Source organism: Mya arenaria, chromosome 2 (genome assembly GCF_026914265.1).
Source record: "Mya arenaria isolate MELC-2E11 chromosome 2, ASM2691426v1".
Classification (NCBI taxonomy): domain Eukaryota; kingdom Metazoa; phylum Mollusca; class Bivalvia; order Myida; family Myidae; genus Mya; species Mya arenaria.
The window spans coordinates 15,184,616-15,208,354 of NC_069123.1; the positions used below are offsets into that span (position 1 = coordinate 15,184,616).

Sequence of the window (23,739 nt, forward strand, 5' to 3'; positions counted from 1 at the left end):
TTGAAACTTAGGAAAGTTTACTATGAAGTAGTGTTAACGGTTTACAATGTCAGATATCGGGTCTTTTAAAGTCCACTGCAAGTAGATCGCGTAGTAATTTAGATTAGCAGTTAAACTTAATGACTTAACTCTTGGGAATCTTAATTATATTTGCAATACACTTCGAGGAGCTCCGAATGACTTATGAAATTAAGAAGTAAATCCTCTTGCATCGTTGTATATTTAAAGTACAGGTACAGATATAACAAAATGTAAAAATATATTCAAACGTTTATCTTTCACAAGTTTTACATAGTTTGTCTAAAGACATATCTACAGTTGTTCATTTTGAGACTGATTATGACAAACATAGCTGAAGTTTTATCATTCAATTAAACATGATTGATATGTTTACATGTACAATTTCGAACACTCATCTTTAAATGGTATTTTTGTGACTACAATAATTGTTCACATGTACCACTATCGTACCTTACTAACATACAGCCAATGAAATTGCAGGTAGGCAATCATTAAGTACTTTGCTAAATGATAAGGAATTTCAACCTTCGCGGTTGTTTAAAGGTCCGCCTAATGCCACTCATCCGATACACACTCCTTGCGTCATATTTTGCGCTGCCAACGTGTCAGCCAATGGTTTTGTATTCTATAAGTCACTTAGATGACCAAAAGTTATATCTAAATGAATAAGAAGGGTCCTTCCATAATTATTAATTAAGATATTACTTCATGTCATCTGAGTATTTCGTACAACAACAAGTGAAGGCCATTTCAAAACACACAACAAAAGGCTTTTATTACTGTAACTGTAGTCTTTAAAACAACTATTAAATCAGTCATATAACAATTCATTACATATAGCAATTATTGAATCAGTAATTCCATATAGCAACTATTGAATCAGTAATTCTATATAGCAACTATTGAATCAGTAATTCCATATATCAATTATTGAATCAGTAATTCCATATAGCAATTATTGAATCAGTAATTCCATATATCAATTATTGAATCAGTAATTCCATATATCAACTATTGAATCAGTAATTCCATATATCAAGTGTTGAATCAGTAATTCCATATAGCAAATATTGAATCGGTAATTCCATATAGCAATTATTGAATCAGTAATTCCATATAGCAACAATTGAATCAGTAATTCTATATAGCAATTATTGAATCAGTAATTCCATATAGCAACAATTGAATCAGTAATTCCATTTAGCAACTATCGAATCAGCGATTTCATTGAATTTCATAAAAGTGCTATGATATAAGAATACGATTACCCCCTGTAGCCAAAATTTCAAGTAAAAACTCCATGTACAAGGTAATGGCCCGAATGACACTGAACGAGAGACACAAAGATACAAACGCGACAAACAGATCACAAATGCAACAAAATAGCATTATCAATAAAAACATACATTCTGTTGCCAATGGTTTACATTAAAAACACACACCATTGTATAACTTACACTAGAGGTACACAAGCTCTTCATTGTTAATACATAGATGTACAAGGTACATACATGTACGCATTTATGCTTTATAAGCACCCTTGCGTTGCGGCATTGAAGTAAAAGAAACAACTTAAACAACACTCATTTACACAACACGCCCGAGCACCAATAATAGACAGATATTGAGTACTATGATGAGATATGTGGGGATTAACGCCTTCGCGGACCCCACCGAACCGTCACGCCCAACCACGGCGGTCAGCTCAACGGGGCGACTTACACGACCTAGCACCGGGGACCTGCAATATAAATTTGAGTCAATATCAATCTAAACAATCTTCCAGAGAAGAGAAATAGTAATGGGATTAATAACACTTATATGTCGACGACGGACGTCAACACAAGGAAAAACTCCCGACTGCCCCCACCATTGTCGTCTTATCGTAAATGTTTAGTACTAATTGAGTATACATCACAGAAAGACAAATGATGAAGGTGATGTAAGAGGGACAGGTTAAACTCATTGGGGAGATGAGAAAGATTGCGGTTTCAATTTCGCAATTGCCTTTCCTCATAGGCTTTACCAGTACAGGGCGTCTCGCAAGAAGACCGGTCATAGAATTAACAAATCGATAAAAAACATTAAAAGAAACTGTTTCAAAATCAATAATATCAAAAACAAATATACAGAGGCACGTGTCATGTTAAGCACATGATGACAGGGAACAGCTGCCTTTAAGATTATATTCTATAACAACCTCCATTACGCAAATATTCGCAACATATTATTCACTTGACATCCGTGAGTTCAAACTGATTTTAAAACTAACATCGCGATCTTACTTCGTTCTAAAGTGTAATGTATGTCTCCCGTTAGCCAGGGTCTGTTGTTGGAATTCGTTCCACGTGTCACCTCCGTCCGTGCTTATTTCTACCAGATGATTTGGGTACCGCGTGTTCGCTTTCAGCACGTTGCCGTCAACCCTGGAAATGAATTGTCCATGTGTCAACCCTATAAATGAATTTGGGTGGACTCGTACTACCTCTATCGTACAATATATTTTGAGTAAGGTGACTGACACTCTTCATTGCATTATGGGTTCATTGGGCCTACTGTAGTAGCAATGTATTTGTTGTTGCTTTTCGGCGTAGCCATGTTAAAGTAATTTTGACCTAGATTTAAGACCAAACAAATGTTGTATAAAAAGCTTAGCAAAACACAGAGAATTGAATGTTTTGATTGGTTCATACTTTAAAACAGAGGTGATCAAACGTGTAATCAAAATATAATTTACATTGTACCAAATCTCTGTTAACACCAAATGCCAGAAGAAACGTATTAAGTAGAGCATCGCTTGTTAACCTTTTTTTTTTTCATTTTAAAGCGTTCTGTAATGCATCGTCGAATCATAGTTCAAATCTCGTTGCACGCCCCTCTGTTAAACGCAAAATAAGTAGATTTCTAGTGTTTCACGACTTCTAACACCATATATGATAATAAATATACACGTAAGTACTAAACATCAAACATCGTCAGAAAAAAAGTTTCTTACAAGAAAATTAAATTGGCTAAACTGCAATAGGAGCACACACACACGGTTAAAATGCAAACCACAAAAGCAGATCATGTAGATCCAGAATGTTCAGCAATTCTCTTTATTTCTTCATTTGTTTTCGTAGGCAATTAATAGAACTAACATTCTCTTTTTACATAACATTAACAGGCATTGTACCACACCATACCAACCTAGCTCCCGGCGGCTCCAAGAAGTAATAAACCTGTTTCTTCTCAAGCCGAGGAAGCTCCTTGTAGCCGAGAACATCCACGAACTCCTTCCAATCGGACTTCCGGTAATTGTTCCGCGCGTTCCGATCATTTAGCCCCTCCCAGGCGGCACGATGCCATGCGCGCTCTGCAAGGGCAAGAAGGCGTGGGAAGGCCATATTGTGGAACTGCTCCTCTGTGCGCATCACTTCCGCCCACATACATGCCTGCAGACCTGGGGAAAAGTAACAATAGTTCTCTTTTGTAAATCTCAAAAGATTTTGGGATTCTGCGTCAAAGTGAACTCGGTGAACTTATGTCTTAAGCATATGGGGTTTTTTTTAAACTAAAACCTTTTTATCCTCAATATTTATATAAAAAAAACCCTACAGAAACAAGCTCAGTAGCCAAACGTTAAAACATAAACCTCGTTTAATGGCACAAGGTAAACGCCAAAGACATAGATAATAAAAACTAAAAATCACAAACAACAAGAAACATGGAACATCAGCGCATAACTCTACAAACAACACAGTACATATATACTATATAACAAAGTTAGGTATGTTTATCAAGGATTGTTATGTACCGCCATGGAACGGTCAGTAAATGTAAATTAAACCCCAGTTAAAGTGCACAAAGCCCACTCTTATCCCTAATCCAGAATAAAGTAAAAACGTAAATCTAATCAAGTAAAGAACAACAAAGCCGAAACGGTTTATAAACGTCATGTTATTGTATATTTAAATTTTCAGGTAATCGTCGAAGACTAAGCGAAACTTATTCTTTAAAAAAGAGAGAACAAAAACACACACCCATGATGTTTTCTGTCTTATTCGGCTGAGGACAAGCAACCTTTTCACATAAGTCATCTAAGGACACAGGATTTCCCATACGGTCCACATCCGCGTTAGCAAATATGTTATCCGGCATGAGTCCAAATACTTTGCGTGCGTCGATGAAGCGGGTGGCCCAGTAAAGCCCACGACTTTCAGGATCGGGCTCTTGCGACATGTCGAAGTAGAGATGAGTGGCTAGAGGTAGAATCACCTGGAAATAAACCATGAGGTATAACCAACTGAATATAAATAATGAGGCAATCAAGTCATGAGGTAGAATCAGCTGGAAATACATCACGTGGTATGACCACCTGGAAGAACGTTATGATATAAAATCACCTGGAAATTTAACATGAGGTAAAATAACTTGGAAAAACATCATGACGTAGAATCGCCTGGAAACTCTTCATGAGCTAGAATCACCTGGAAATACATCATAACGTAGAATCAAATGGAAACACATCATGAGCTAGAATCACATGGAAATACATCATGACGTAGAATCAAATGAAAACACATCATGAGCTAGAATCACATGGAAATACACCATGACGTAGAATCACCTGGAAACACATCATGACCTAGAATCACCTGCAAATACAACATGAAGTAGAATCAAATGGAAACACATCATGAGCTAGAATCATGTGGGCATACATCATGACGTAGAATCAAATGGAAACACATCATGAAGTAGAATCACCTGGAAATACATCATGACGTAGAATCAAATGGAAACACATCATGAGCTACAATCACGTGGACATACATCATGACCTGAATCAAATGGAAACACATCATGAGGTAGAATCACCTGGAAATACATCATGACGTAGAATCACCTGGAAATATATCATGACGTAGAATCACCTGGAAACACATCATGAGCTAGATCACCTGAAAGTACATTACGACCTAGAATCACCTGGAAATACGTCATCGGTAGAACAACATGAAAAAACGTCATCAATACGTAATTATATAGAATCACATGGAAATACGTCATAATATAGAATCACATGAAAACACATCATGAGCCGGACTCACATGAAGACACATAGAGAGAAATACATCGTGTGGTAGAATCTCTTGCAAATGCATCATGCATTTAGATGGTTTGACATATTTTATGTATTTTGGTTTAAATAAAAAGTGAAATTGGATAATGTCATAAAAGGACAGATGTAATAAAAACGGCCGATCCTCTTGTGTTATGTGTCGCATGGCCGATCCCCTGATGTAAATTGTGCATATGGAGATCCTTCGATGAACCGTATGTTTTAATTAATGCAAATGTTATACAATTTCCTAAACAGTACTAAAATGTGTGCAAAATATGGAAAAAGCATGCAATTTGTCACATGTTCCACAAAACTACCTTGTATCCAGCATCTGCGAATTCTGATGACCTTTTGGCTTTGTTTGTACACCATCTGTTGTTCCATGGATACACAAACACTCTGGAAATGGAGAACTACTCATGCGATGGGTATGTCTACATAGATTAAATAATTAAGTCCAGGCAACTACATGAATACTTTTCGCTATGTCCAGTGTTAGTTATATCGCTCATCCTTGATTTATATGAAAAAATAAGTGTTGTTTGTGTCATGCAGAAATAGTCTCATTCTTATTCGAAGTCAAGGTCAGTGACGGGAATATGTTCAATATGAATTATAATATAAGTAAAGATTTTCTAAATTCTAATGACAATATTTCAAAACGTTGAAAAAAAAATCCCGACTTACTCGGATTTGTAGTCTGTAATGGGGTTTGGCTTATCGTTAGCGTAAACCCCGTCTTCCCAGACACCGAGTGATAAGCCCTTGTCTGCTACAATCTTCGCCACACGACTCATAAAAACCCGTTGCGATGCCGCCGTACTAAAGTACATTTAATATTTGAAATAAAATCAAAGCTTGTCTCCAAACCGGATTAAAGATAGCACAGCAAATATTTTGATCATTTAAAGTGTCAGCTGATGGCTATCGCCATGAAAGAAAGTATAAAAATTGTATTTAAATAATGATGGGATTTCCCTTTGTTCTAAACACCCTGAACTATTTAATATTCGAAAGAACTTACTGTTGTAAGTATTTTGTATCCGAAAATAGTATAATCATCCTATTTTTTGCTAGACGCGACTAAACAAACCTGTTGCAATGCGGCTGTACTGTACATGTAATATGTTTTAATAAAACCAGAACTCATATCCAAACTCGAACCAAGCTATCATCAAATATTTTGATCACAAAAATCACAGTTAATGGCTATCATCGTAAAACTATTTTGAGTGATAACTGATAAGTAGTAACAGTAAAAACCAGATTTGAAAAATATGACCCCTTTTGTCCAAAATACCAGAAGTATTATTCACAAGTACTATATTTATCCCATTAGTTCCCTTTGTATTTATATGCTATTCTGAAAAGTATGTTACATAATTTCACAATAACTGGCTCAAAGTCGACTTTATGGTGAAAGAGAGTTATTAAAACATCACTATATTTCAATTTATTCCGATTGCAAAAATACTGTGGCGAGATATAAACACACACGCCTTTATAGGAGTTGAACTTATTCACTTTATTAACTGACACCTTCAGTATCAACCATCTAATAATTTGCCAAAAAAAGCATCTTACTCAAATCCGCGAAAGTCCGTGTTATCGAAGCACTCTTTAGATTCATCCCATGCTCCAAGTGTCACCTCGTCTCCGCCCATGTGAAATATGCGCAGTGGTTGAACAGGCCTATGTAGTTCTATTAGACCGTCAACTACCAGTTCTACAAATCTAAAACGACCAATATGATTAATTATGTGATTGTGCGTAAATTAAAACAGTTCTAAATATCAGCTATAGTATTTTGCCCATCAAATATAATATATCAAACTCAAAACGTCCGAGAGGATCATAATTCTTTTATTTTTAAAATTCTAATATCTGTACCTGTAAGTGGAATTCATGCAAGGGTTCATCGCATTTTTTGACCATTTTAGCCCACTGTTAACACTTGGGGTAAACTTGTGGTCATAAAGCAGCCATGACTCAGGTAATGGCCAATTTGCGTGTGATTTCATGAAGTCAATATCATCCTCCCTCTTTTCCATTACAGATATTGCCGCGGCTGAGTGTCCCGGCATATCGATTTCAGGTATGATTTCAATGTGCCTGACATTGGCGTATTCAAGGATCTCTCTGTAGTCATCAACAGTGTAAAAGCCCGTCCCTTGTGTGTCTGAATCAGGCCCCGATCCTAACTGTGGCATTACACAATCGTCGTCGTACTCGCTGTGGCATCGTTTGCTTCCAATCTATTGTAAGAAATATCTTATAATTTTGCTACATTTAAATTCATCAAAGTACCAAACAACCCAAAACCCTTAGTCAGCAAAATGTTAATAAAATCTGGAAGACTATGTTAAAATGGAATTATTACTATACATTTTATCACGTTTAGAATATCAACAACTAAGGCTGATCCGGTGCACGATATGTTTACATATTATCGCAACGGTATTGCATGCACATCTTTGTTAGTATTTCCACTTCCTGTTTATATACAAGGATTTTGTACTGAAATGTGTCCAAAATATCCCATACATCAATGCTATGACATATATAACGTTTTGTTAAGCAAAGTCCTCTATGTGTTCTTTACTAACCTCCGTCAATCCAGGTATACCAGGTATTTCTATCCTCCAGCCTTCGTCGTCGCTCAGATGAAGGTGCAGCTTGTTCAATTTGTACATTGCCATCGCGTCTATAAACTTCAACGTCCAATTCTTCGGCTTAAAATTGCGTGCCACGTCTAGCATTACACCACGATAGCCGAACCTAGTGAATAGAATTTATATCGACACCGCTTATTTTAATAGTTGATCAATTTACAAAATAAAACCCTTTTCCATTTGCTTATCATGAGTGCAGAAAGTCAAATTTATTTAATTACGTAATAGATAACTTAAAATATACTTAGTACCTTATGTACATTATACTGTGTCATTAGATAAAATGTCCATTTTTATCCTGAAAACACTAGCAAGTACATATGACAATTTTCTTTATTTGTTTTAAAGCTTTACTTATAGTTTATACCTCGGCTCGTCACTGATAGTAGCTTTTGGAATCCTTCCATCATTGTCTTCCACAAGCGATATCAAGGTTTGTGCCCCATAAAATGCCCCGGGGGAATCTTGAGCATGTATTACCACGGTGTTTGTCTCTGGGCTTATGTTTATTTCGTATGCTTCTCTTACGCCTTTATTCTCCCGCACTTCGAATTTGATTTGTTTGGACGAATCCGATGTATTTGTTATATTTACTTTTAGCATCTCTGGAAAAAAAAACGGGACTATATAGAATTATATAAGTGACAGTTTACAAATTTGCCAAAATAACTACAAATTGATCTGTATGCATGGAATTTTATTTGCTATTAAATAACCCATTTACCTGCCAGGAACTGGCTTTCTATTCTGAATTCCTGTGATTCTAAAACCACGAAAGAGTCGTCAATCTGAGCGGTTTCGTGTTGCGAAATGGATGCCGCCTTTGGAGTTGGTACAACCCGATACACTGGTTTAGTTGAAGAGTCCCTGCGAAAAATATCATATCTCTCTGGAGCCGTATAGGGATCAAACCTGTCGTCCCTTTCTCTCTTCCATTTTGCAGCGGTGTCAAATTTGCCCACATAGTTCAACATCTCGCCCTCCGTTGCTTTGAGCTTCATTGGCGTCATGCCCGGAGAAGTCACAAACCAGTTCGGCAGGTTGTCTGTTCGGCTGACCATCCAAAGCCTGTTTTTGTTGATACATGGATCAAGACTGTGCCCGGCAGGAATTCCCGGGAAGTTATCAGACGTTGGTTCGATGTAATACAGACCACCATTCACGTGTCCTATGGTTAGGCCACAGCTCAATTCTTCGGCCTTTGCACCGTAAAGACTGAACAATGTATTGATAAAAATAAATTACATGTACTTTAAAGAATCGATACCAATTTAGGAATTGCACCTGTCGATGAAAACGTTATTACTTGTGATACCTGTAATTGATTTGTTATCAGAAAGCAATTGTTGTTAATTTTTACTTTAATACAAGTTTCACCACTTTTTGAATGTGTCCAATGAGTCTTTAACAAATTGGTCCGTTGGGTAAGACAAATACTGGAAATGCTGCGGGCTTTTTCTTACCTGTAAAAGTAAATTCTCCAAGCACAAGACGGTATATTCATAGATCCGTTGTTGGTCAGCTCAAGTTTAATCGTCATGTACTTTTTCTCGTCTTTGTTAAGGTTATCAACGACTTCAACATGGACCAGAAGGTTTTCAGCGATGTAAGCTAACATGTATTGCTCCACGACCGGTCGAGCCACTTCTGTAATGTATAAACGCAACGATTTTATAGACCAAAAACGACGACAACAGCAACAACAACAACAACAAAAACAATAAAAACAACAACAAAAACAACATATTTAAAATTGAAGAGCAAACGGTTTGTTTTTCAATTCTTTATATTACTTAAGATTATCATTAATGATGCAATGTGTTGCAATCCATTCTTAACAAAAACAGATTGCATCGATTAACACGTAAACAATAAAATGCTAACCTCTTTTCAGTTCCACAGCTCGGCTATGTCTTACATCATCTCGATTTCTGCAAAGTATGGTAGAACGCTTGAGCATAAAGGAAAGTGTCCATTTTTTTTATTTATACAGTATTAAATTTAACTTGTGTTCTTATTAACACTTTAAGTTATGATCGTACATACCTGAAAGTAGATCGAAGTAAGACTGAATCCCATTCTGATCCCGTAAGGAAATTGGAAACACCTCGTTCATCATTGTTGATGATATCGTGTTGTACCATCTGCCATGAATGTCCATCGTCCTTGCTAATTTCAACGCCGAGACCAGGGTAAGTAGTTGTAACTTGCACAATTCCATCCTGTTGTACTCTGAATAAGACAAAACAAAACAGATGTTATGTACACTTCGTATGAGAGGAATTTTCAGATATCATTCCATTCAATCAAATACGAACATCCCCCCAAAATACACTTTAATACCAGCTCATTTACGAAAACAAAAAATGACGACTTGCCTGCCACCAGGAGGTGGGATCCGGAATGAAATATCCATTTCATTTAAACGTCGGAACTCTCTTGAACCAACAGCCTTAGCGAAGGCGCTCCATTCATCTTCAAACGCCTCTTCATTTTTAGGAGTAGACTCAAATCCAGCTTTATACCATGATCTCTCAGCTAAAGCCAGCAAACGGGGAAATATCATGAAGTCCATATCTTCACTTGTCCTCACCGTCTCACTCCACAAAGCACCTTGAATACCTACGTAGAAAAACAGATTCACTTCATAACAGCGTTGACAGAACATTCACTTCATAACAGCGTTGACAGAACTAAACTGAAAAAAATGCTGATAGTGTCAATCAAATTGATATTTACTGGTGTTGAGGACTTGTGGTAAATTTCACCTATAATATTTCCTGGTTTCTCCAATGGTGTACATTTAGACAGATCTTCTCCACATATATCTTCCTTTGACAAAGGATTTCCACTCCGATCTTCAAATATGTTGTCATAAAACGCTTCTGGCATAAATTTGAGAACTTTCTTGGTATCTGTGAAACGTGTTGCCCAATAAAGCCCCCTTTCTTCAGGGCCCGGCTCTTGTGGATGGTCAAAATATAAATTTGTGCCTGGCGTAAGTATAACCTGTCAGAAAACAAAAAATAAAAAGACGGACATTATAATATACTTAATGTACAAAAGGTAACTGTTATTCTAACAAATACTTGAAACTCTATATTTCATTAAACATTTTTGTCCAATGACAATGTAGGGTTATGCATTATTTTACAAAGCCGATATTGACATTTTTATACAGTATAGGAAAAAAGTGAAATCCATTTTATACTAAAGTAAGTTACGCTGAATTTTACTTTCGGCCCTTTGTATAAACATTAATGACGCATGTACATTTTATTTTCAGCATAACCATATCTTAAGCGTTACTGAAGCCACTTCATTTACTTTATATCCATCATTGCTATATATATAAGCATTTCCGTCGCCGCCCCATGTACTTTATATCTATCATTGCCATATCTATAAGCATTTCTGACGCCTCCCCATGTTCTTCGTATCCAGCGTTGGCTTATATATACTAACGTCACCTCGTGTTGCTTATATTCATCATTTGAATTTGTATTAACTATACTAACGACGTCCATGTACCTTATATATAGCATTGGCTTGTCTATAAATGTTATTTAACTCACCAAATGTTCCTTATATCAACTATAAACACATCTACACAGGGTTAATGATGCAACTCCTAATACCATACAAACTATTTTAACGTATTTATAGGCGTTATTGACGTGACAACATGTACCATATATACAACATCAGCGTATTTATAAGCGTGACTGGTGCCATGATATATCCAACATCATTGTATTTATCTGAGGCCACCCCATGCACTTCATATCCATTACATATTGAATAGCGTATTGGAGCCTCTTAAAGTACCTTATATTCAGTGTATATATAAGCGTTAAAGACGCAAACCATGAACCTAATTTCCAACATTGGCATACATATAGTACCAACTATGCAGCATTGACGTACAAATAAGCGGTATTGATGCCATCCTATGTAATTATTATCCAGCCTTGACGTACACATAAGCGGTATAGACGCCACCTTAAGTTGAATATATCCAACAACAGAATAGCTTATAACTGTATCTTATCTAAACATTGTATCAAATATTAAGCGTATTTATACTGACGTTACCTGATGTACCTAATAAGCGTTACTGGCGCCATCCAATAAACAATATATTCAGCACTGACGTAGCTGTAAGATTTACGGAATCCATCCCATGTACCTTATATCCAGCATTGGCGTATTTATAAGCGTTACTGCCGCCACCCCATTCCCAAATATTGTTCCACGGATTAACGTATAGCTCGACCCCGGACATTTGGTCCGTAGGTATTGGTGCCGGTGACTTTTGTCCGTCGATAAACCCATCTTCCCATCCGCCAAGAGAAATGTTTTTCATAGCGGCCAAGGCGGCCATTCGCTTCGCAAAGTAGTTTTTCAAACCTTAAATTGATGTCGATCATGAAACAATTGCCTATATTAACAGTCAATTTCTACGCGGGAAACGGTACTATGGGGGAAACCCCAAACAGTTAAAACTGACCAAAATGATACTTACATGTTGTATCATGTCTATCAATGGTGAATAACGTACGTACTAAACAAACCGCGATGTCAAAATACTTACCATGTGTGACATTCAATGCAGGACTCTCCTGCAAGAGCTCTTCGCATTTTGGTGATTCCGACCAAACTCCGTTAGGCACCTCGTCTCCACCAAAATGATAAAACAGAAGTGGCTGAATATCTTCATGCAGCGCTTTTATTTTATCCATTACTTTTCCAATCAATGCATATGTAGATTCAATGCATGGATTCATTACATCGTCTCTCCAGTTTTGAACAGATGTGTAAAACGTTGTATCATCGGGATCTATAATTCGGAACTCTTCTGCTGCAGTTTGGTTTCCAGCTTTAATATACTTGCGATACCTTTGTTCCATCGAAACAACTGCTGCATGACTATGGCCTGGCATATCAATCTCCGGTATAACTGTGACAAAATGTGTGTTCGCAAATCTAAGTATATCTCGATAGTCGTTTTTTGTATAATACCCAGACCCTGAAGTGTTCGCAAACGGTCCCGAGCCGAACTGAGGGATAACACAACGTGTTTCATTCAAGTCGTGGCATCGATTACTACCCACCTGAAAAATAGACTATTTCGTCAAAACATAATCATCTATTTAGTCACAGAAAGGAATGTGTGTATTTAACTAAAGGGTCTAGCTCGATATTAATAAATACATTAAAAATGGTCTATTTTATAGAAGTGATTGATTTACGTCAGTGAGCTCTGGAAGTCCATCAATCTCCAATCTCCATCCCTCATCATCTGTGAGATGCAAATGCAAGGCGTTCATCTTGTACATGGACATGGCCTGTATCAACCTCTTCACGTCGTCAACTGAGTGAAAATTCCTCGCAACGTCCAAATGCATTCCTCGCCATTCGAACCTCGGCTCATCCTCGATAACAATTGACGGAATGTTGGTGCTGTTGTATTCTTCAAGAATCGCTCGCAGTGATTGGATCGCGTAAAACATTCCATGTGAAGTGTTACTCTGGAGAAATATTCTATTTAGCTCTGGTGATACATTAACACTGTATCCCTGTTTCGAGAATGTGTTGTTCTTCGAGAGTACAATCGAATTTGAGGTCTCAGTGGAAATGAAATTGAAATCGTACAGCCCTGAAATATTGACAGTAATGTTTAACACTTATATCATAAAGTAATATAACTAATAATGAATATTCACTAGCTGATTCAGGGGGTGTGGGGGGCATCCCCCATCCCCCCCCCCCCCCCAAAAAAAAAAAATAACACAACAGATTCGTCCATGTTTACTTTTTATGTCAAAATCGGAGAAAAACAGAAATCAAATACGCTGAAAATGTTGCCATCTCTGAATTGAATTGTTAAAAAGAAAATAATGACTGTAAATAAGTGAGAGAACTAAATATTGAACCGGTACCTTTTAAAAATAGAGCCGTTTCGTTGAAATGTATTTCATCGACAAGTAATCCCCAAGAGTTATTAACTGAACTTAACTTGACTGTCTCGTTAATTCTTATGTTTCTCGGTGTAGGGATAATCAGTTTTGTCTGTAAAAGATAATTAATTTATATTTTAATAATTTATCTCTAACCAAGCATTTATATTATAATAATATTATATTATAATATAATATCTACCTCTATTCACATGTATAATGTGTTGAGCGTAATAAAAGAAAGAAAGCAAAAATAGCAATGTATTTTTTTATGTTTTCTTAAACATGTTCATATCTGTTTCCTTCTTAAACTGAACTATTTATAAATTTGTACAAAACATATATTTAAACCTCAATTAATTACTTGGTAGTGTTCGAATTGCATGTATTTTCTTGTTATGTTTCTTTTCTTAACTAGTCTTAATCTGTTTATTGCGTTAAGAAAACATGTGCTTAAAACCTTGATGGTTTAGTTTTCCAAAATATAAATTAGACAAACCTTTCCGGTATCAGTAAATTTGAGTCTCGCCAGCCTGTCCTCTGGCGTATAAGGGTTATATCGGTCCGCTCTCCAGCGTTTCCACTGCCTGACGTCTTCAAACGGTTCAACGTAATCAATGTCGAAAGATGAAGTAGAATGGACAATGCATGGGTCTACACTTTCATCTTCTGACACTACATACCATAAAGGCATGAAATCCGTTCTGGACACAGCCCATAAATTTACGATCACGTTATACTTTCGTTCTTCTTCCGGTTGTATAGGAACAAAACCATCGATCGGTTTCATGTAAAACAAATCTCCTTGCACTAAACCAATTCTGACTTTCTCAACATTAAGGTCCACTGATTTGTTTCCTTCCTGCAATAATATGTCAGGAAAAGCTGGAAGCATACTATGAAAGTATAGCGTCCACCCAGAGTCAGGTATTGGTAAGTGTCCGGAGTTTTTGATGAACGTTTGAACGGTGTGGTTTTTTGCTTCATAGCGAAGGTTATCAACGACTTTTACACGAATTTCTAGCGAGTTAGCAAGCTCTTGTAACTCATTCTGCGTAAGAGGTACTGCGCTCGTTTGAACTGAAAGATACATAAGAGTTTATGTTTGCTAACATGGTAAGTTGAGGATACTAACGTCTCGGCTTAGGTCAGTACATATAGTAATAAATTATGTTAGTTAAAGAAAATAACAACTTGTTGCAAAATGTCCTTTTGAACGCCTCGTTTCAACCGTCTGCATGGAGGCGAAAAGTGTCGTCGACAAAGATAACTTTATTCTAACGTATGCTCACTTAACCAGTAAAATATATACATTTGATTGAATGTAAACAACTGTAACTACCATGTTTGCAATATTCGATATAACCATGTATTATTTGCATGCTGTCACATAACACCCAAAAGTATCGACATTGTTGTGGTCCAGCGGTTACGCTCTTGTCTAGAGTCTAATGATTGTAAATGGTTTTAAAAAATTGTTTCACATTTGATAACGTGTCACGGCAAAGCGATTTGTTGAGGGTATGGTCGGTGTGTGGTGTTTGTATGTGTTGTAAGCTTGTTTTTGTGTTTTTGTGTGTATGTAATGTTAATATGTTTACGTCTCTAGTTCATTGTCGTTTGGGCCCTTGCCTTGTGCCCCTAAACAGGGTTAATTTTTGACTACTGGGCTTGTCGCTGTAATTTTCATTGTTCTACTCATGTTTGATTACGTACCCTAATAAATTATCATAATATTAATATATTCATTTTTCAACCTGATATTCCCACAAATCAACTAAATGGAATCCCTTAATCAAGCTTAGATTAACAAAGACGAAAAGGATTTATAGGATCAACATAACGTCTTCGAGAAATGGAAACTTCCAGGAGTTCATAAGTTTCCATAATCATGTGTAAAATGTTACTGGAATGCTGAATTTTTCCATAGAATTAATAATAAAAAAAAACATGCCCACAACATTGTTTACTGTAAACGCTTTTTAAACGATTTCCGAATATTTAGGCGAATCCGGAATTAGGCCACTGCCCAGTATGTCAAAAGGGGCGTCGTCAAAGTAACAAAATTTATTAGTTGTGCCTATTAAGTGCTTCCAAAAGATCTATCACCCAGGGTATTTATATTTACATAAATTACTCGTGCAAAACCATGAATTTAAGGATTGGTCGCATCATTCCATGAGTTTATGCTGTATGAACGCAGGAGGGAAAGTGATAAAATTTCATGAAGCGCGCTACCTATTCTTTGGAAATTTTAAAGCGTGTCCTGCTACGTTCATACATCATGAGCACGCAAAAATACTATCAATCCTCATATTTTATTAAAATAAGAAAAAGATCTGCCGTTGATTGGTGATTGGCTAGAGATTTACAGTCATAAACTATCATATCATAAGGTAGAAATACCGTATTGTCTGCACTTCTCTTTCAAATTAAACACGATATCCTTCATAAGAACCATTGTTTTCGATATTTATTCATCTTTTTCGATAAAATAAAACATTTGTATTAATTGTGGTAGCTCTAATTTGGGGGTAAGAGTGTTTCATCAAGCAAACATAAGTGTGGCTTAGAAAGATTTAATAAATAAAAGTGTTAATTCATTTCAAAAAGACCATTACAATAAACATGAAATGTCGGTATCAATTCAATGATATTAAATCACAACAACAAACTTTCTCTAAATGCACTTATGTCGGGACATGCATAAAGGTAAATTTATCTAAAATTAAACATATTTGACATTAAAGGGACTAGACACTTAATGGTTCCTGTATTTTCCTCAAGACTAGAATTGTCAATTCGAGCTGGTATGAAGCCGAAGATACATCATTTTACATTATTGAAATACTATTTTGTCGCTGTCTCAGCTGTCTTTGCCTGTTAAGAAAAATAGTGCATAGCGGTTTCCCAGTTTAAAGTATGTATATTTAGCATGTGATAGTCACGTGGTCAGTATAAATACATTTGCCGACGCTATTTTTAATTTTACTGGGATTTACGTAGTAGACAAACCCAGTAAATTATCGAATTAGAAAAAAAAAAAGCTAAACCTTCGAAAGATAAATGTGTCGTCTGCTATGTGATACATCAGTAATATAGATTCAATGCGTTTTACACAATGATATCAATTTAATATAAGTTTCCGACAATTGCAGTTGTATCATCAGGCTGGTATTCACTTTTGGTCTCCATTGGATCTTAGAACGATGAAGCTAATCGGATTACTTGTTATCAATAGCTTGCAATAGATTGAATGAAGTTAATAATGTATGATCATAAATTTGACTTAAGTTGCATATTTAATGCCACCCCTGGTGTCTAGTCCCTTTGACTATTATATATTATATATATTTCATATTTTGTGCACTGTAGAATAACCAGATTCAAATAGTAAGTGACCGAGGTCCTTTGACAGTTCAAAACTTAAGACCTGTACAAGTATCAAAGACATTGGATGTCCGTAAACAGAACATAACATGTCTATGACGCTGGAAACATTATATATCCACGTGTAAATCCGTTAGACCATATCCCAGGCAGTACGTACACATTGATAAAACCGCGTTATAAATCGAAAAACAATATTGTAGTGGATATTTCCGTGTGTCTTTTTCAACTATGACCATTATTCTGATGTTTACGTTTTGTACATGGTAAAGAAAAAAAATCAATAAAGCCATTTATGTCCCGCCATTTTATTCGCAATGTAGGTAAATGTTTCTTTTACTTTTTATTGTTATAACAACATAAATCTTTTTTTTTTTTGTTACAATGAACATATATTGGATTAAAACTTTTGACCTAAGGTGTATATTATATATTCGATCTTGATACAAATATTTCATTTAACTTCCCTGTTTACCAAATTCAAACGTGAGTTTGATATAATAATAATGATTATTCAGGATAATCTGCACATATAGGATAAGTTGAGTTGAGTTGGGTTTTACGGCATCGCAAGACTGTATAGGTTATATGGCGCCATTCAGGCAGGAAAAAACTTGTTGGATCCACATTGGACACATACTTTTCAAGAATTAGATTGGAAACATATATTTTTGAAGTATTTTTGGCAAAAAAGGGCCGTAACTCCTAAATGACTAAAGCGATTTCCATGACTATCGAACTTGATCAAGATATTATGGTCACAAACATGTGTTTAAAGTTTGGTGAGGATTGGACAAACAGTTTTCAAGAATTAGATTGGAAACATATATTTTTGAAGTATTTTTGGCAAAAAAGGGCCGTAACTCCTAAATGACTAAAGCGATTTCCATGACTATCGAACTTGATCAAGATATTATGGTCACAAACATGTGTTTAAAGTTTGGTGAGGATTGGACAAACGGTTTTCAAGAATTAGATCGGAAACAATCTTCGGGACGTACGTACGTACAGACAGACAGACGTACGTACGGACAAGGGCAACCCTATATGCCGCCACTTTGTGGGGGCATAATAAAAATAGGTGACATGTAATAAACGGTTTTGTTATGTCTCTGTATTAAATAGCTCTATCAAGTGGCATAGTCTTGTTTGCTTCACGTTTAGTTTGTTTTTCGTATTGTTTTCCCTCTCGAAATAATTCACTCATGCATTTATAATTTTGTATCTTCTACCCCACACTCTATCTGAATTGCATGCATATTCAAGCACGAAAATATTATTCACTTTTTTTTTTAATTGTATATTTTGTCCATATTTCCATATACCATGACCATGCAAATGTAGATCTTATATAAAGGAGTTGAACTATGCATCAGTTAAGAACTCGGAGAGATATTTTTCTTTAGATGTATTGCTCCTAAAGGTTCATAACTGAAGTATGCATTTTGTCTTCTTTTTCATATATCGAGGGTTTTTTATAAGCATTTTTCATAATTAAAGAAATGAGCAAAAAAATCGTATTACATAATAGTTTTATTTTGTTATTTTTTTAAATAATTTTAAGTAACAATGCTTAAGAATAAGAATAAGAGTTATGATATACGTAATATATTAAAGTCTATTTATGCTTTATATATTATAAATGGAATGAAATACTTTTTACTCTTATTTATTTATTATTAATTTTACATCGTTCAAATAAATAAATATATTGACTATGCATATTTGTTTATACAAGAATTGGTTAATTATAAGTGAGACAATGAAATTATCTTCTCTAAACGTGTCAGTTCTAAATGGCCCCGAGCCAAAAAACAAATGCGAAGAGAATTGACCCCTGCTGTGACACCAGTGTAAAAAAACACAAGGGATACACAGCAAGAAATCGACGTGACAAACATTTTTAAAACTAGGCCTTAAAACAGAATGTACATCGTGATCATTATCGATCAAATAAGAACATATTTAACCAACGAAGAATGATTTGATAAAATACACTTACTTGTAAATATTACTTCCAAAAGGAGAAATATCCGTACGTGTTGCAGCGTATTTGCCATTTTAATCTTTACAACCTTCTTTGTCGCTTTCAACAAGCTTTAACCAAGCAAGCTTAACCGAGTACCGCGTTGAAGATGAAGTTGTCAATGAGTGTGTCGGTTGGAGGAGATCATCGCTAAATCACAACGCCATCGTTGATACCATGGCCTTTGTACGGGAATAAACCGAAGATTAAAGCCACGATCTCAGATATGACCAGTGGATTTGTTATATACAATTTGCGAATAGTGATATAAGTAACTGGTTGCATCTGGTCTCTTGGACACTTTTTATAAACCGTCTGGCTGATAGCAAAACATGTTGACAAAAAAGAAAGTGTTATAAAAAGAACTTACAAAACAAACATTTAAATATTGAAAACTTTCGCTGCAATGTTGACTTTAGTTTCTTAAAGGGACTAGATACCAGATGATACTATTGCAAGAGAAAAAAGAAAATTGTTTGAAACTTACATAAAATTGATTAAGTGGTGTACAATCTTACTTACTGATAATTCACATAGCTTACGACACATGTATCTTTCGTAGTTTTTGCATATTTTTCCAATTCGAAACGTAAAAACAAGTAAAATTAAAAATTGCGTTGGTATATGTATCTGTACTAATCATTTGACTTTCACATGCTAAATATACACATTGTTAACCAGGAAATCATAATGCACTATTTTAAACGGATGAATCGCCTGAGACAGCGACAAAATATTATTTTTATCATGTGACGTGATGTATTATCGGCCTAATACTAGCTCGTGTTGACATTTCTAGTCTTGTTTTGAGGAATATTGTATTTGCCGATGTAGGGGCCTTCTGGTGTCTAGTCCCTTTAAAACTTTGGACTTGTTTCAATAAAGATCTAAGTCGTAAAGTGGAATGATCTGTTTCATATATTCAGTATTTGGTAAATATTTAGTTAGTGTGAATTATAGCCAGTAATCAAGATAGCAAAAACAGTTGAAATGAAACCAAATAAATAACTTGATGCCATCTTTGATGCTTCTACAGATTTAAGATTTTTTTTCGAAATTACAACAATAATCCTTCATTATAAGGGACCCCTATATGTACTTATCTGTGAACCATGGTTGACGACAGCAGAAAAAGAGGACTATGGACCGATTTCTACTGCAATATTTTCATTCAAATTTTGTCTTTGGTCATTAGTTTTTTAAAATGATGTTCATGCTATAACTTATCAAATTGATATGTTTCTCAATTTTGCATAAATATCTTACATTTCTTTACATCAAAACTGCAGCTAATGGGTCTTTTTAACCGCACTTTACGTTACTGATATTCTTTACATCAAAACTGCAGCTAATGGGTTTTTTAACCGCACTTTACGTTACTGATATTCTTTACATCAAAACTGCAGCTAATGGGTTTTTTAACCGCACTTTACGTTACTGATATTCTTTACATTAAAACTGCAGCTAATGGGTCTTTTAACCGCACTTTACGTTACTGATATTCTTTACATCAAAACTGCAGCTAAGCGGTCTTTTAAACCGCACTTAACGTTACTGATATTCTTTACATCAAAACTGCACCTAATGGGTTTTTAAACCGCACTTTACGTTATCTTATCAGTAAGCCTTTATAACATATAAAGTTATCCAAAATGCAGAGCTTTAATACGTGACCGACAATATTATCGTACGCACGAAATGCTACTGGTGATAAAGTAAAGATAAAGCTAGGAGGTAAACTATATCTCCAAATGATTTGTCGCGTCTATCAATCAGGAAGTTTACTTACTAAAGAAGGGCAAGGCTGTATTTCTTGGTGCACCCTGAATGTGAAATATTCATGACTAAGTGTTCAACTTAGCATTACTCTGGATGATAAATGTTACCGCTTAATGCCTATTGTATACGCCGAATGATTTATATACCCCTGAAAATGTTTTCATTTTGGTTTCAAAATGTATAACTGCTATAGGAAACGCATCTATAGAGGATAATTGTTTATTTCAGTGTAAGATCGTTATATATTTAACCGTGTGAGCACCAAAAGATATATTTCACGAGTGTGTGAAGCCAGAAGTGTGTTTTTTTTTTTTGGTGTTCACGAGGCGAAATATTTTTTTTTTGTAGTTTTTCAGAAAAGCGAGCCGAATTTGTATGCGAATGTAACATCATTTCGGAAATGACGTCGTTGAAATTGTGTCTCTGTCCTGTGCGCGCTGACGTTTGATTTGGAACGGAATGCGGGCTACAGTTTCAACAGTGAAAAATATTAAAGCGAAGAATAAAACAATAATTGATAGACACATTATAATAAGTCCAAATGTAACTATCAAGAAAACAGACGTCAAAAATGCTTCACAGCCAACAACAGACAGAACTACGAATGCCACCGAGTCGCGGTGACTTCGAACCAGTGAATCATTTTAGTGGCAAATACAAATACTTTACATTTCAGATTCAGCATACTGGCAGTCGGTAGATGTTCCCGTAACTTAAATCGTTTCAGAATTCCATCGTGGATCCGGGCTGGAGTCAACATCGCTTTGACACTAGTTACACGGCATTTTCATTTCAAAACTTGCTTAAGGGCCATATGACATTACAAGGACCGGCTAGTTAGACCCCGAAGGTGTACATGGACCGAGGCATTTTTTACTTCTGTTCACTTTTAGAGATGGGGGTCTAACGTGACCTCGTCATCGGTGTTAAAGTATAATGTGAACGTGTTTTGTGTACCTGATTGAAAAGCACGTTTTCTAACTTATTTGCAAAAAGTGGTAAAACATAATGGACTTAATATATTTTAAACATCATAAATTTTCTAACATTTGCAAATATTTCGGCTTCATACTTTCAGTCACTGGGCCCCGTTTAAAAAAGATGGTAAACCCATTTTGACGTCAACTGCGCTTCAACAAGAACTATTCAAGCCTTAAAGCTGCACTCTCACAGATTGAACGTTTTGACAACTTTTTGTATTTTTTGTCTTGGAACGAGCCAATTTTTGCAAAAATCCATGGAAACCAGTTATATAAGACTGTTGACAAAAAATAGAACGCAGATTTTTATATTCAAGTTCAAAAATTGATGTTTTATGCCTATTTCTTAAACCGTAAGTAACGGTTTAAGCCATAAAACATTAATTTTCGAACGGAAAATATAAAATTCTGCTATCTGATCTTCTGTCAGAAGTATTATATCATTGGTTTGCAGATATTTACGCAAAAATTTGCTCTTTTCAAGACAAAAAAAAAGTTGTAAAAATGGTAAATCTGTGAGAGTGCAGCTTTAAGACATTGATTCTGTCCGTATATTTACGGGTGTCCTTGAACACTCTTACGCTGCGTAAGGTTGACGACTACAATATCTTACTTTACATCATCTGCAATCCTAACATTATTGGACCTGATACACGACAAACGTCGATGTTATATAGGACCTTTGATTACATTATTATTATAAGCAAGGTTACGTAACACCCATGTTTCATAAACAGCCGAACTTGAAGCTTAGAGCAGAAGATATTTTAAATGTAAGCACCAAAACATGAAAGGGTAAGTTGTATACTGTTAATATAAATTTAAAACTAAATGCTCCTTCTGTATTTTAACGCACCAATGAAAACAGCGCACCAATGAAAACAGCCTTGACGTTCTAGAGCTAGTATGTAAACATCCTGATTGAAAAAGATAATCATGAATGCACACGAGCTTGAATAAAAGTAATACATTGTTGATGACATTAATTTGCAGTGATGTGCATTTTTAGGGTGAACTTAGTGCGCACTTGCTTGCCTTAATAGTATATATATCTGACACAAACTCTCTACTTATTGGGTACAGGCTGTCCAGATCTGGTCAAACGGCGCTTATGATAAATGATGCTAGTATCCTATATAATACCAACATTCAACTGAAACAAGACAGCACAGCTCACAGCGGCCACTACAACAGATACTGACGGACCATACACACGTGAATGAAAATATAAGTCCAATACTGCACATCATATTGAATGTTGATCAATTATCTTTCATTAGTCTTCAATAAGCATAAGTTTTCTATAACTTCTTTAAATCCTTAAAACGTGTACTTGTGTGTTCGTGTATTTCCATTTTATGACTTCATGTTAAAATATAAATAGATATTAAGATGTAATCGTGTAATTAACTTCTAACATGTGCTTAGTCATAAAGCGTTTAAATAATTTACATTGACATGGATACGCTCATGAGACATTGACAGTAAAATGTGTTCAGAAAATACTGAGTTTGTTTTTAACTACAAACAGGGTTCTTTCATACCAAAAAATAGCAGAACATTACTTAAATTCGAAATCATGGTTGCTATTTTAACTTTTTTTAAAATTACATAACTGTGTTTTCCAACTACTATCATATGAAGTCGTATCTTACACCAGTTCCCCAAAACATTAATTATGTTCAATACAATAGGATGGCATTTAAATGATAGTAGTTTAACCCTTTATGTATTTTGCGCCATTTTTTTTTCTAAAACTTATTGTCAGATTTCAGCATTAACTTCGGCTTTAAGTGCTTCGAAT

At 35.4% G+C, this 23,739-nt stretch overlaps 1 protein-coding gene across 1 annotated transcript; it reads right to left on the bottom strand.

The window, feature by feature from the left end:
• Positions 1–258: 258 nt before the first annotated feature.
• LOC128223112 (uncharacterized) lies at positions 259–19,448 on the bottom strand. Its single transcript, XM_052932372.1, has 22 exons — positions 19,153–19,448; positions 14,260–14,840; positions 13,743–13,872; positions 13,053–13,459; positions 12,395–12,914; positions 11,990–12,210; positions 10,569–10,809; positions 10,179–10,422; positions 9,847–10,032; positions 9,685–9,731; positions 9,264–9,447; positions 8,525–9,015; positions 8,168–8,405; positions 7,735–7,906; positions 7,019–7,383; positions 6,713–6,862; positions 5,816–5,950; positions 5,446–5,527; positions 4,044–4,278; positions 3,211–3,463; positions 2,307–2,447; positions 259–1,762 (listed from the first exon to the last, which is right to left on the bottom strand). Exons 1-22 carry the CDS (start codon positions 19,208–19,210, stop codon positions 1,609–1,611), a joined length of 5,235 nt encoding a protein of 1,744 aa, XP_052788332.1. The 5' UTR covers positions 19,211–19,448; the 3' UTR covers positions 259–1,608.
• Between the last annotated feature and the right edge of the window lie 4,291 nt (positions 19,449–23,739).